At 47.6% G+C, this 15,587-nt stretch overlaps 1 protein-coding gene across 1 annotated transcript in view; it reads left to right on the plus strand.

Annotated features, from left to right (window-relative positions):
• The window catches only part of Adamts16 (ADAM metallopeptidase with thrombospondin type 1 motif 16), a 167,642-nt gene that overhangs the window by 55,899 nt on the left and 96,156 nt on the right, over positions 1 to 15,587 (plus strand). The window contains exons 7-9 of the mRNA XM_004625189.2: positions 1,157 to 1,323; positions 2,868 to 2,973; positions 10,734 to 10,871. Of these exons, the coding sequence (XP_004625246.1) occupies positions 1,157 to 1,323; positions 2,868 to 2,973; positions 10,734 to 10,871 (411 nt within the window). The remainder of the gene's footprint in view (positions 1 to 1,156; positions 1,324 to 2,867; positions 2,974 to 10,733; positions 10,872 to 15,587) is intronic.

Genomic DNA, 15,587 nt, shown 5'->3' on the forward strand with positions numbered 1-15,587 from the left:
TGCTCCTGCTGCTGCCAAATCCCTCAGTCCTAAGAGCTCTGAAGCTCTTCACTCTGAACTGGCACTTGCTGCATGAGCACTTGACACCTGTGGACACGGTCCAGTGACTTCTGCATAGCATGCTTCTAGCTGAAGTTTATTTTCCAGAAATAAAGCTTTACCAGTCTTTTCATAAACACGTTACCTTTGTCAGACAGTTCTTAACACTAAGTAATAAACATTGAAAGAGGCATTGGTTGGGAATGTGGAATACCATTTACCCAGCCTAAATATAAAAGGAACATGAGGGCCAGCCTGACAGCTCTGCAGACTAAAGCACCTGCTTAAGCAGAGCACAGCGGCTGGGGTTCGATCCCTGGTGTGCCACGCTGGCGCCGCCCATGGGGTGCACTGAGATGACGATTGAGACTAGGCATGGTGGCGCACGCCTGTAATCCCAGCTCTTGGGAAGCTGAAAACAGGAGAATCACTACGAGTCCAATCTATGTAGTGAGACCCTGTAGACCCTGTCCTAAATACAGAAAAAGAAAAAAAGCAAGAAAATTTAAAAAAAAGAACATATCTCTGGCTTCATCTGTTGTTAGTGTGAGTACATGTAAGGCCATGCATGGATGACCATGTCCTTAGCTAACTTTGCAAAATGATTTTCAAAAAGTTTAAGTGCAAAAGATCTCATGCATAAACCAGTTTTTATGTGCCTTGGTTACTGAACATGCATTCAGAGTCAGGCCGATATATTCCAGTGGTTTATGTACAGAAAGGTGGTATCGCCAAATCTACACTGGTTTTATTTTTTATTTATGTATTTGGTACAGGGTCTCACTACGCAGCCTGAACTTGTACTGATTCTCTTGTTTCAGCCTCCCCAGTACTGGGATTAAAGGCATGCACCACCCACCATGCCCAGTTTTAGTGGCCGGCTTGGGGATCCAACCCCGGGCCCTTGAGCTTGCCAGGCAGGCATGTAGACTGCAGAGCTATCTCCTTGGTCCTACAGGTTTCAAACCACACGCTGTCTTTGGGATATTAATGCATTGGCTTGTGTGTCCTTCAGGTCCAGCTGTGTACTTGAAATCTGAGTTAATGACACTTGTGGTGGTGACTGTGCCTCGTAGCATGTGCTTTCTCTCCATTTTCATGAGTGTCCTCCCTCTCTCGCACAGCCAGGGCTGGTGGTAAATCACCATGCAGACCACACCTTAAGCAGTTTCTGCCAGTGGCAGTCTGGCCTGATGGGGAAAGACGGAACTCGCCATGACCACGCCATCTTACTGACTGGCCTAGACATATGTTCTTGGAAGAATGAGCCCTGTGACACTCTGGGTAAGTCCCTCCAGTGGAGCATCAGCAGTGTGTAGGGGGCCCCTCTGGTGGGGTCAGAGGAGAGTCCATATTTTTGTGCCTGCCCCATAGCTGTTAATCATAGCGACTGCAGAAAACAGTTGAGAAGAGACTCACTGTGTGAGCTCCATGGCTAAATGTAAGCGAATGAGTGGTTTTTCTCCTAGCATGTGCGAGGCCTGGGGTTCAATCTGCAGCATGGGGTGGGTGGGGATGGGTATTAAGGAGCATAGAAAAGTCCCTCCTAGAGCTAAGAGTTTCTGTATCTTCGGATATAGCACATACTCTCTTCCATGTGTTTCATCTTTTTGAGAATAAGAACAGTCGATGCAGGTGTGTTTCGTCCTATTACGGAAATAACCATCATTATAAATGTTTCTAAAGATTCTACAGAAGTATCATATTCCCCTTTCTCTAGCAATACCTGAGTTTTACTAAGCAATATTTTAGATGCTTATGGAGGTGGGTGTATCTTCAGGACAGCACTCTGATACTTGCCCAGGTGGTCAGTGTGAAAAGTGTGTTCTGGGAGCTCAGCTCCCTTATAAAGCTCCAGCCTACTGTGTAAGAAGGAAGTGCTTGCGGGGAAAGCAGGGTGTTGATGACTAGGCCTCCTTGGGACATTTTTACTGCCCTTTCTTTGTTCCCTAAGTTCTCAGGGAAGAAGTTGTTTTGTTACAAATCTTTCAGTAAGGTCCAGGTCTAAACATGTTAACCCTATGGTTCAGGAAGTGCTGTAGTAGACTGGCCATTTATTTGTCCTTACTTGACAGCTTCATGGACTTAGATTTTTGGGAAAGTTGGCACCTCCCTATGTGATAAGAAAGGGCCGCTGTGCCTCGACTGTCTGCCCGAGTCATAAGATTTATGCCTTTCCCTTGTTTTTCTCATGGAACCTGGAACTTTGGGGTACAGAAAACAGTGGGTGGCCTTGTGGGCAGTTCTGATGAGAGCCCTGTATACTGAGGGTCCACAGTCCCTGGCACAGGTCCCCTGAGAGGAGAGTCAGCAGCTGGAGCTGGCCTTTCCCAGGCTAACCCAAGTCTCCCCATTGCTGGTTTTACTCTGTATCCTTTTACCATATGAAACCATCACTGTGAATATGACAAAGTGCTTGTTGTGACAAATGTAAATTGGTGAATGCGGGGCTGGTCTTGGGGACTTCCCAAAACACCCCTTCTCCATTGGCTTCTTTCCTCAGGCGCTTGAGAACACAGATGGGCATCTGTGTTGTAGGAAGAGGCAGAAATATTCCTCCAGCTGCAATAAATCCCTTCTTGTATTTTGCCCCAATTATACCCTGTGCCAGGAATACCACATAGAACCGTGAATTGTTTTCCTGAGAAAAAGACTCCTTGAGACCCTGGCAATACATCCCTTTCCTTCCCATTGTTTCGCGTCTTTTATATGCTTACCCCAGGGTTCCCTCGTTCATATTTCCCCCCGTGAAGATGAGGACAGAAAATAAACGTGCCATTCTTGTGTTACAGCACTGCAATGTGATTGTTGAATTTCTGTACTCACAGGATTTGCACCCATCAGTGGAATGTGCAGCAAGTACCGCAGCTGCACTATTAATGAAGATACGGGACTCGGCCTGGCCTTCACCATCGCCCACGAGTCTGGGCACAAGTGAGTCCATCTCCCCAGGAGGGGAGCCAGCTCCTTTCCTAACTGGATGGTCAGCATAACTGAACACCCACGCACTAAGTCTGTGGAAGGGATTCCCAGACCTCCAGCAACAATCGCAGTGACTGTCTTTAGTGCTCCCGTGAGTCTCAAAGCCAGGGCAGCGCACGTGTTCACACTTCCCTCTCTGGGTGCCTCTCGCGTCTTCTGCTCACATGGTGCCTGAGGCTGAGGTTAGTTGTATCTGTCTGTGTTCCTCTGGGCTGTGCTTTGAACCTAGCTCCATGAATTCATCTCATTCTATAGTAGGGTGCTATCAGGGGTCTCCAAAGAAATGAGGACGATCAACTCCCGTTGCTAACTGCTGCGACTCTTGAGTTTGTGTTTAGTAATTTGTAGGGATATTATGTTTGGGTTCGGGCAGGGCTTGGGAGAGTGGATGCTGAAAAGATCTAGATGTTATTAATGGAAGCTGCTATCCTTAGATAAAATGTTTAAGCTAATTATGCATGCTGACTTAAAGTGAGGCACGTTTTTAAAATTTAAGGACCCCTCGGCCACCCAAGCAGCAGCAGACTTCCTACCATGCAACACAGAAGGGGTACAAAGTGCTTTCTTGCTATACGGATTATTGTGCAATTTCTAGAATTGCATACACCTAAATCGGAATCCCAGTTGTCCTGTCTATTGTTTTACTTTCAGCCTGATTCCTCTGGCAATGGGAAACCAAAGGCAGTGGTGATGTTCTATGTTTTCACAAAGCTGATGCTTCATTCTCTTTTGGAAAACTAGACTTGAGGCGATAGACTCAGAGCATACAGGACCGTTCAGCGCATGCGTGGGGGTGCGTGCATGTACGTGCGTGTACGTGCGTGCTTCTGTCCACGGAATCCCGGAGACTTTCCTGGCTTTGGCTCTGTGCGAACTAATGACCTGAAAATGAGACTTTGCATCCCATTTTTTATCCCTTAGTCATCACAGGTAATGATTGACTATTTCATTGCTTGAAAAATTGTCCCTACACCTTATAAGGCTTTCGGTTAAATCATGATTACAGTTTTAATAGTCTGCTAGAGTTAAAACTTCAAAAACTTTCATTATTGTAACAACATGAGGCTCTCGCTGTCCTCTGAACCATACCTGAATTTAATTAAACGATCAAGGCAAGAACTCTTTCAATCCCCCAGGGCCGAGTCCATCGTGCTCCGTGAGCCGCTGAGTTGGGGCGTGGGCAGCTCTGGCCGCTGCAGCTGGTGGGCTCAGGTCAGCTCCAGCTCGATCCATCAAAACCAGGGCCTCTGGTAGCCTCCGACTTAGCCTGTGTCAGTATTGGCATTTGCCTTTCTTAGCAGCCAGTGATTAATATTTCCACTTCAAACGCAGCCTGGGCCTGGACGGGTAAAGAATTTCCTCCGAATAAGGAAAAGGCGTTTTCTGCTGAGTGTGGGGATAAAGCGGAGAGCAGAGGAAGAGCCCTGCGCCGCGAGGAAGCCAAGCCCCTCACAGTCGCGTGGATCTGCGGGGCTCGTGGAACCCTTCTTGCGCGTCTGGGGTGTGAAGGCTTTGTGCATCCGACAGGGCAGGGAGCTCGGGAGAGTTGTGCGATCAGGAAAACAGTTTCTGATCACATTGAGAAAGTCGCAAATACGTGTTCGTGTATTTAGCATTGCTGAGTTCTCGCATGAGTGTCAGCAATAACCGTACTAATAATCTGGCAGTAGTGACAACATTTTCTTTAGTCTACCAGGTAGGCAATAGGCAGGGAGTGATCAATTTAACGAGGCGAGTTGGGGAGGTACTCGGCACATCTCAGTTGCTTTTGCGTGCCCACTCCCTCCCTCTTCTCTTGGTCCCTTTCCGTTTGCAGAAGCTCCGCGTCCCTACTTCCTGTTACCTATTTTTCTTTTACTCTTTAATTTATTTACATTTGGGGTTTGCATTTCTGTAAAGCGCCTAGAGCCTTTCGCACATAGTCACACTGCCCAGGACAGTCTCTCAGGTTGCCTTCCCCAGCTGAGGGAGACCGTGGGACGAGTCCAGGGGGTGGATCTGGCAGAACGGGGACGAGCCAGCAGGGAGGCAGCGCGCATGCGCATGGGCACGAAGTCGGTCAGGCGAGCTGTCAGAGGATAAAAGCGGCGGCGTGCAAGACTCAGGGACACAATTTCATCAATTTTACTGGAATCGAAGGCCACACGTGTATTGAGATCATTTATTTATCATTTCTTTAAAAAGAAATTACCTGTGTTGGGTGGTGAAACACGGTGACAAGAACAGGGTGCCTTCATCTTCGGCAGTGAGCTCCAAAGAAAGTCAGACTTTTGATTTCTACAATTTAAGAATTAGAAAAGTAATTTTATACCTGTTGGCACTTTCCTGTAAAAGATCTGTAAATATCCTGTGAAATTTCCTTCTTGATTTCTGAACACAGAGCTCACCGTTTGTGGGAGGGAAGGCTGCTTCTCCATGCCTCTTGTCTTCTAAGCTTTGGCTCAAAACAAGGTTTCAACCTATGTCCCCCCAATGGACTGGTTCATTTCCAGTGTTTGCATATTAAAATATCTTGCAGTTCCTGCAAAGGAATTTGATCTACAGAGCAATTGCCAGGAATAAGTGTTTGGATCAGAGTTGGAACCCAGAAGCTGGGACTGCAGTCAGTACATGCCTTCTCCCCGAGCACACAGAGCTGCACCCAGATGGCTCTTCTGCCAGCAGTTTCAGGAATTCCCGGCTTACGTTCAGTCGCTAGACTCGGACGTGTGGCTGCTCAGTGCGGGTGGTGAAGATCGGGCACAGAAATGCCAAGAGCTGAACTCCACTTTTTGGAGAAGCTGGGCCTGAATCCATGGGACAGTTCCCATTTAAGTGAAGTCATGTTGTGTGCTGGGTGGTGCTCTGGGACTCATTGCAGAGGGACCTTGGCACTGCCACACCTCACAGTGACAAGCAGCTGTGCCCCGTGCTTTGCATTTTTGTAAAGCTCGTAGAGCCTTGTCCACAAAGCCAGCAGAGCAAAGCATGTTCCTCGGATGTGCCCTGTTGCAGGAGCAGGAGTGTTGGAGCCCCATGTTTCTATAAAGCAGTACGTTCTCATACCAGAGCACTAGGACACCATCAAAACACACTTGGTGTGCTCAGAAGGGCTCATCATCCATTGTTTTGTTTCTTACCTTTCTCTGAATCTATAAATGCACCGCCTCCACTGGGCCCAGTTTACATTCTCCCGGGGAGCATTGTGTAGCAGTCTGTTGAAGACTAAGGATCTGTGCCTTCCCCAAACCCAAGAGAGGACAAACTGGACATGCCAGGCAAGGGACCAGGAAGTGAGGGCTGTGTTTGGGAGGAGCCTACCCAGGGAAGGCAGGTGAGGCTTCTGGAAAGGATCAGAGAGGGCATCCCCATGGGGTAAGCCACAGTTGTCTTCAGTTGTTTAGCTGTACTTTCCAGCAATGTTGGATGCTGGGCCAGTATTGAGGATGATATGTACCCCACAGTGTGTGACTCTGCTCGCTCACCAGTGTGGATTCCTTCCACTGGGTCAGGAAGGCACTTGGTGACATAAAGGAGGGTATTGGAGAGAGCCTCAAGAATGCCAGGAGTTTGTGTGGTAAACAGTGGAAGCTCTGCATTTCTCCTTGTGAAGCACATGGTGTCACGTACTCTGTACAGCTTGGGGAAAAAGCTTTATCACTTTGTCTCACACAGGAGGGAAGTGAAGCTCAGGGATAGATAATCTGCCCACTGTCAAGCGGCTCTTGTCTGAGTCCCACATCTCCCCAGCCCTGTGCTTCCAGCCATGGCCCCATTGGTCTCTTGAGTCCCCTCTAGCTGCTGCTTGCGTCTCAGCCTCCTATGTCCGTGGGGGATGAGGTCTACAGGAACTCTGAGCCAGTGCTCTGGGCACCCCAGTCCTCAGTCACCATCCTGGTGGCCCTGGCCTCCAGTGGGTGTCACATTTCCCTACTCATGCTGTCTTCAGACAGGCTGAAATCATTGATTTGATTCAGTCACTGCAGCCCTCTGATTTGGTCAATTTCCTGGTTGGTGAGACACAGCACTCGACACCATCAACCAAAGGAGAAGTTTAGTTTGGCTCACAGTTTGCAGAGGATTCAGTCCTTATGTGGGTGGCTGGCTCCAAGGGACAGCATCACAGATGAAGAGAGCTGCTTTTGGGGAGAAGAAGCTCATGGTGTGGTGACCAGAAAGCAGAGAAAGCAAGAGAGAGGCCAGGCTAGGAGGGAGACAAACACTTCCTGCCTCACCCCTAGTGACACACCTCTTCTGACAGACCCCACCTCCTAACAGCAAGCCCACCGTAAGCCCCTCTGGCCCATTTGCCTTCCAAAACCCCACTATTGAGAGCATGAGGCTCTTGAGGGGCATCTAGAGAGAAACCATAACGTCACCATCATCATGGGGATTTTATTAGTAATGAACAAATACACATAGTGTCTGAGCCATTTCAAAAAACACTGTGGGGGACATTAAAAGAATCTGACAATAAATGTAACTGTCAGATTCAGTATAAATGGGTTTATGTTCAGTGTTCCCATTAGTATGACAGCTGGAAAGATTGCCTGCATTCAGCCCACAAGTAGGAGCAGCTGCTGTGGTGTTGAGTCCCGCTGGCGGGGCCTGCCAGAATGCACAGGGGAGCCTCGGCCCTTCAGAGACTTCCGAACTTCCAAAGATAAAGCAAAACTATTTATTATTTTATCATGTTGGGTGATAACTATTTTAAATAAAGTGTTATAGTACCCAGAAGCAAAAATCTATCTGGGGTGTGCAAGATAAATAGCAATTATATTTCTTGATGGTCAAATACCAGTCTTATCTTCGAGATGTGTTCTAGTCATTCTTCCATGACTTTGCTGATGTTAACTACTATCGAATGCGATCCCTGGGTGGTCTTTTTACATTGAGGTGCTGGCATGCAGCACCCTGCAGACTGAGAGTGGTGGACTGGTGGGAAATGCCACGTGTGGGAGAGCGGGGCTCAGGTTTGGTAGGTGTAAGAATTCCTGAAGATGGACTAGACTGTGGCTGGCTGCCAGGTCCTGTCTTAGTTACTTTTCTCATGGTTGAGACAAAAATACTTGAGGCCTAAAGTTAAGGGAGGAAAGGTTAGTGTAGCTCACAGGTTATAGAGGTTTCAGTCCATAACAGGCTGGCTCTAAGGCAGGTGGGCTTGGCACCGGGAAACAGTTCATCCTGGCCAGAAACAAACAAGAGATCTGAACATCTTTCTGATGATTGTATGTTGCATCCAGGCTGCCAGGATTAGGGCAGTGCCAAACTGATCAGTGGACTGATTTGGTAATCCCCTACTCTGAATCCTAGCCCCTTTAACCCTAGCATTGCACCATGAATCAGTCACAAATTCTTGATTCAGCCACCCCTACAAAACCCCCATGGAGGACTGCCTAGGTTTGGACAGGCATCTAGACACAAGCCATGAAACTAGCCCTCAACCTACTATGGTAATCAGAAATCTACCAGGGCAGGCTGTTGCTAGCCACACTGTTCATGGCATTTCTCAGATCTGCCAGTGCTTAGCAGAGTTTGAGACCTGGTGCTCAAAAGAATCATAAAAAATACCTCAGGTGAAAGCATTTAAAGCCAGGTGTGCCGAGACCCGGGGCACTGTGATTTGCTTTTCCTTGGAGAGGTAGGTGGAAGTGTTACTAACTTTATCAAGGCCAATTGCTGGATCAACATGCGCTCTTCGTGAGCAGGCCAAGGGCCAGCCAGGCCAGGGTGGTTTGCAAGTTTGTTTCCACTGCTTTCTCTCCAGAGCAGTTCTCATCTGGGATTTCAGCCCGAATCCTCTACACAGCCATGACACATTTCCTGTACCATCTGGCCGCCCTGGCATTGATTAATGACCTTTAATAGAACTTCAGAGCATGGGTGGAGGCTACAGTGACCACATGCACACCACCCTTGGTACTGACCAGGAATTTTGCAGAAACTGGGAAGCAGTTGCCTTCCAGATCTCCTTGGAGACACCCTCCAGTCCTGCTCAGGTCCTGCCACTGCAGGGGACCTGCCTGGCCCTGCCTACCCAGTGTCCAGGCTCCAGCTTTGTCTCTCCGCAGCCCTCAGTCTTGTGACTATGGTGTTGTTCCCGCCTGACAGGGGCAAAGTGAGGTCTAAGTTAGAAGAGGTCATGGGGTTAGCAGCCTGCCTGTGAAAAGTGAGAGCTTCTAGGTCTTCATTATTATTCATGTCTGCCATGCAGTTCTACGTAAAGCAGTTAAGGACGCCCGTGTGTCTTCCGTGTCAGCAACAAGTGCACGTTCTCCCTTTCCCTGATGGAGCCATGGCCCCTGTGGGCATCTATTTGGCCCTCCTGCTTCGTCTGGACCCTCAGCAGCAGAAAGCCTCAGATCTAGGAACCGCCTTGTTCTGTTCTTCCTTTCCCTCTTGCTTTTCCCTTTTCTGTCTGGCTCATTCCGGAATCACTCTCGAACAGTGCCTGGGTACCAAACACTGGTGGCATTGGTCTCCAGGGATCTATGGATTTTAGTGGAGGTCTCAGGGCCAAAGGGAGGGAGCTCTTGTGTCCCGCAGGTTTCCTGTACTGCGGTGTGCTCTCTCCCCCAGGAAAGCTGCAGATGGCAGTGGGGCTTTCCTGGAGAAAGAGCTGTAGGAAGTTAAGTGGCCGTGCAGGCTTTGGTGGAAGTGGGTGGCAGGCAGGTCACTGTGCTTCTGCAGGTGCTGAGCTACACATTTCACGAGTGTCCGGAAGGGGATGCGATTGGCACTGTGGGGTGTGGACAGCTCAAACAGCCCATTTTAAAGGCACCTAGGCTGCTACAATTTGACATGTCCTTATTTTTTTTAATGTATTTGGTACCAGGTCTCACTGTGCAGCTCCAACTTGTAGTGATCTTCCTATTTTCAGCCTCTCCAACACCAAAATTACAGGCATGTGCTGCCACCCCCGGCCTCGTTGGCCAGCTCAGTGCACCCAGGGGCAGGGCCGGAATGCCATGTGGTGCCAGTGACTAAACCTCAGTCCCTGCACTTGCCTAAGCAGATACTTAATCCACTGAGCTATCTCACCAGCCAGGATACCCTTATTCTAAGCAGACCTGGAGCCCCAAACTAGGCTGGTTTGCACTGCAGAACAGGTGCAGCCTCAGACAATACCCAGCGATGAACCTGGCATGCTCGCTGTTGGGCTCCTGTGCAGATACTCCCTCCAGAGGGGTGGAGGAGCTCAGGCTGAGCGGTCACATGGTGCCCAGCTGGCCCAGGCTGCAGTGCTGCAGACCTTGCTAGAGGAGGAGCAGCCAGAAGCACAGCTGTGTAGGCCAGCGCCCGGCTCCAGCACAGCGTGCAGTCGAACGTAGTCTGTAGTTTGCAGGCTCGGGTAGGCTCACATCCAGGGTCTCTGCTCTAAGTCAACAATTCCTAGCTGAGAACCTGCCTTTTGCAGCTCGAACATTCTAGGAAGCTGTGGGAGCCCTCACGCGCAGAGGAGCACAGGGGCAAGAAGAAGCTCAGAGCATGCCAGCTTCATCAAGATCACAAAAGAACTGTCCTCCCCGCCCCCAGGGACCAGCACCCCTGTACACCTGCAGACATTCCAATGCCTGGCCAGCCCCCCGGGAAGGCCTTAGAGCACATGACCGCTCATCCTCATGCACATGACCCACCGTGCATACCAGGCTGCGGAGTCCTCATGACGTGTATTCCGGATGCTCGCAACGCTGCTCGGCTCTGTAGCGACTGTCTCTTTCTTTCCCCTGCAGCTTTGGCATGGTCCATGATGGAGAAGGGAACATGTGCAAGAAGTCCGAGGGCAACATCATGTCCCCTACATTGGCAGGACGCAATGGGGTCTTCTCCTGGTCACCCTGCAGCCGCCAGTATCTGCACAAATTCTTAAGGTAGGCGCTTCCTCAGCCAGCCTTGTGCTCTCCCTGCACCTCCCCTGGTCTCTGTCTACTGGGCCTTTCTTGGATGCGGGGCTCAGGGTGTGCTTTGCATGGCTGTCCTCGCCGCAGGTGTCTCCCCCGTGTGACCTGGGAGTTTGCTGTACTCCTTATGGTGAGGAGCCCTCCCGGCTCTGGTCAAGGCTAACCTGTAGAGTGAATAGAAGCACCTGAAACACTTAACAAACCAAAGTATTTATCATTTACATTAAATTTTCTTTAAAATTTTCACTTTTATACCAAGGTATCTTTAGTCAATTCAAAAGAAAGGAAGACCTAGTCTGTATATTTCTGTGTACAAGGTAGGATCAGGTAGGACTAACCTCGGCTTTTTTTTGTTAAAATGTATTTATCATTTGATGAGAGATCATATAAATTTTTATTTCTGGCTTTGAATCTTTTAATTTGAAGAAAGGTGTTCCAGAAAGTTTTACTATAACACTCTTTCACTTCTAGATGGAATACTGAGGAGACAGAGTTTGGCTCTTGAAAAAGTAACTGGTGGCTTTTAATTGATTTTTGGGAACAAACTTTGAGAGCTGTCTGTAGGTCTACTAGTGCTCCACAGCCCACTGACTGTGGGGTCAGGTGCTGCTTCAAACCATAAACCAGGACAGGCTGGGAAGATAGGTGCTACACAAACCAGGCTCTGCCCATGAGGGCTTCTCTCTCGTGCAGGATCCAGCTGTTCCCTGCAGCCAGTGGGGACTGAGACAGAGCGGGAACAATGGTGTCCTACATGGAGGCTCAGATAGGGACAGAGAAGTGTCACCTGCTATAGCCTTCAGGAAAGGCTCAGGAGACTGGCAAAGGTATCTGTCTCTGACTCCATCGTCCACCCCAGGTCCTGTTACAGGGAAGATTCAACAGCCCAGGGGTCTCTAAGGCCCCCAGACTCTAGAACTGATCTGTCTTTACTGACCCCCAAGAATGTGGTTCAGCTGGTATCCTTGCAAATTTATCTGCTTCCAAGATAAAAATTTTCAAGACCTTTCATCAATCTTTCTACTAAGGTTTATTTTGCTTGCAAACCAGTGGCAAACTGGCCCTACTTCATTGAGTTCAACCTTGGTCTCTCACTGGCTTACTACTTATGAAACTGCCTTGTTTGACATGTTTTCAGCTTCCTGATTTCCAAGTAATCAAAACACTGTTACATCCTCCACCAATTAAGTGGCCATCTGCATAGGATTCCAACCATGAGTAAGGATAAACAGCTAGCTCTAAAAGATGAATCTGCTCTTCTTAATTAGCAGTCCTGTATTTGGTAGATGGGAAGTTATGATGTATATGAGGGAACTCAAGTGGCCTGATATTGTCACCACAACTGTTCTCCATCTGCGGTAGCACCACGGAGGACAGATGTGGAGGTGGAGACTCAGTAGCCCAGGCAGCAAAGCTGAGTGTCATTTACTGTTAGTAAACACAGACCTCATCACGGCTCCTCATGTCTGCACTTAGGAGATCTATGATTTAGGGAAAGTTTAGCTCATTATTTTACCTTTCATGACAACATGGACTCATCTCCAATTTGCTTCTCAGAAATCAGATTCATGTCATACAGATCCATAAATATGCCACCCTCTGACCCCATGAATCTGCGTGTTTTATTGCCCCAGAAAGGAGACCATCGCAGGCGCTGAAGTCTGAGGGTCGCCATGTGCCCCGCACATCGTGGATGCCTTCTGATTATGAGAAAGGAGGGCGGCAGGGAGGAAATCGAGGGCGGAGGACTGGCGTGCTGACCAAGGTCATAGCGCTCACCTCTGGGAAGGCATTGGATTCCGCAAATAAACCTTTCCCAGGGCCCCCATTTTCCTACTTGGAAAATGAAAAGGTACAACTAGATGATGTTTCAAACTCTACAGTAGTATGGTTTCATTCATTACTTAGAATGAAAAAGGATTTTGAAGTGCTGTTATGGCACTACTTGCCTTAAGGCTTTTGTTAGCATTATTTTTATTTTATTTGTTTACTTTTCTTTTTTTTTTTCGGAACTGGGGATTGAACTCAGGCCCTTGCGCTTGCCAGACAAACACTTATTCTACTGAGCCATCTCCCCGGTACTTTGTTTACTTTCATTTTCATTTTTTATTTTATTTTGTGTGTGTGTACGCAGGGTCCCACTACGCAGCTCAGACTCATAGTGATCCTCCTGTTTCAACCTCTCCAGTGCTGGGATTACAGGCGCATGTCACCACACCTGGACTCGGTCACCAGCTCAGCGCCCCCAAGGGCAGGGCCAGCATGGCATGTGGTGCCGGTGACCAAATCCCAGCCCCTGCACTTGCCACAGCAGGTGCTTAGTCCGCTGAGCTATCTCACTGGCCCTAACATCATTTTTGATGTGGTACAAGACATATAGAGAAAAGCATAGAGTGTAAGGCTCTCATGGCCAGGGAGATATAGAATAAGCGCTTGCCTGGCAAGTGCAAGGGCCTGAGTTCAATCCCTGGTTCCACCAAAAATAAAAAATAAAATACTGGTAAGGCTTTCTCTCCATGGAACATAGTAGCATGACTTGTCTCCAGTCACAACAGAGCCTGGTGTGCACCTGCCTGTTACCTCCCTTCTCTGCCACACTTACCAGGCTCCCAGCATGGCACCCCATCTTCGGTTTAGCCAGATTTTTTACTTGCTGTGTTGGAAGCCATGAGGTATTACTCTGTCAGCACGAGAGTCCTCCTCATGACCACCTTTACGTATAGCAGTGGTTCTTACAGGAAGTGGCTCATCAGTGCTCCTGGCTGGAGACATTTGAGTTTGGAGTGTCTGTTGTTGGGGAGAAGGTCGAGTGAGGATACTGGTAGCCTGCACCTGAGAGCACACGGGTGCAAGCCCTCAGTCCTCAGTGTGAGTGTGCAGCTTCAGCAATGGCTGCCAAGTAGCTGTAAAAAGTCACATACCCAGAGGCACTTGTGAACATTCGCATGGCCCCCAACCTCTGCCAACGCCTGGTCTTGTGGTGGGCGTATAGTGCCACGTTCAGGTGGTGACTGGTGAGGTTGAAGACCTTTTCATGCGTTTAATGCCCATGTAGGTAGCATCTTTAGTGAAGTCCCTGTCCACACCCCCATGCCTTGCTAACTCTGAAGCCTTCTGTCTCTCTTATCTCTTCATGGAGTACTTTACACACCCTGAGTATGAGCGTGTGCACTCATTTTGGAATATGTATATGTAAGCATTCTCTCAGCAGTCACTGTTTCCACTGTTAATGGTGTATTTGGATAAGCAGGCATTTTTGGTGACGTCTGACCTACTCATATTTTTCCTTTATAGTTGATGCTTTCTTATATATTACTAAGAAAAAAATTCTCTGTTTATTTCAAAGTTGCAAATGCATTCTTTCATGTATTCCGTCTCCTACAAACTTACAGTTTTATTAAATGTAAACAACCATTTCCATGCATAATTGTCATTTGTACACATTTTAAGAAAGTATCTGCTCACAGTTTTTTGGTTGAGTTGTCTGTTTTCCTTTTGCATTGTAGGTGCTATTGGTATATTCTGTGTGACAACCTCTTATTGCATATGTCTTTTGCAGATATGTCCTCCTATCTGAGGCTTGTCTTCTCACTTGCTTGAAGCCATGGTTTTTTAATTTTAATGAAAGTTGCCTCATCATTAGGGCCAGCAAGATAGCTCAGTGGACTCAGCACCTGTTTAGGTAGACACAGGGACTGGGGTTCAATCCCTGGCACCACAAGCAGTGCCAGCCCCACCCCTGGGCATGCTGGGCCAGCCAAGGAGACCATGCATGGTGGTACACATCTGTAATCCCAGCACTGGGGAAGCTGAAACAGGAGAATCACTAGGATTCCAAGCTGTGTAGTGAGACCATGTAGCACATACATAAAAAAATTTAAAAACAAGAATAAAAAAGTTACTTCATGAGTGATATTTTTCCATGACTTTTTTTTTTTTTTGTGGAACCAGGGATTGAACTCAGGCCCTTACACTTGCCAGGGAAGCGCTTATTCCACTGAGCCATCTCCCCAGCCCCTTTTCCATGACTAATGAATCTGTAGTTTTCATACTTTCCAAGATCACTGAGATTTTTCTGATATTTTGTTAATGTAATTATAGTTTTGTATTTTTCATTTAGATATCAGTGATCAATTCTGAGCTGATTTTTGTGAGAGGTTGAAGGGCTGGTTTCCTGAAGGAGGATAGTGTTATAGAGAGAGGTTAAAGGATATTGCTTAGCTAATTTTTTCTGTATAATGTAAAGTATGGATCAAGGTTCTATTTTAAAGCCCAGCATTTTCAGTTCTTTTTAATAGAAAGTCCAGACTTTCATTTGAATTAAATGTGTAACTTTGTCAAGAAGTCATGACCATGTAGGGCTTGTACCTTTCTGGAATCTCTGTTCTATGTTGCTGATTTGTATGTCTGTCCTTCTGCCAAAATGACCATAGCTTTATTATTAATCTTGAAATCAAGTAATATGAATCACATAATGTACCTGGAATTGTGTCAAGATTCTTTTTTAACACAGAGATGTCTAGTTATTCAGCACTATTTGTTGAAAAATCTGTCCTTTCTTCTTCTTTCTGTGACCTCTACTCCCTTGTCATGGAGCAGTTGATTGTATTTGTGGGTCTAATATCAAACACTCCAATCTCTTGCCTTGATCTGATTCTCTCATCTCGTCTTCTTCTTCTTCTTCTT

Source organism: Octodon degus, unplaced genomic scaffold (genome assembly GCF_000260255.1).
Source record: "Octodon degus isolate 3935 unplaced genomic scaffold, OctDeg1.0 scaffold00008, whole genome shotgun sequence".
Taxonomy (NCBI): Eukaryota; Metazoa; Chordata; class Mammalia; order Rodentia; family Octodontidae; genus Octodon; species Octodon degus.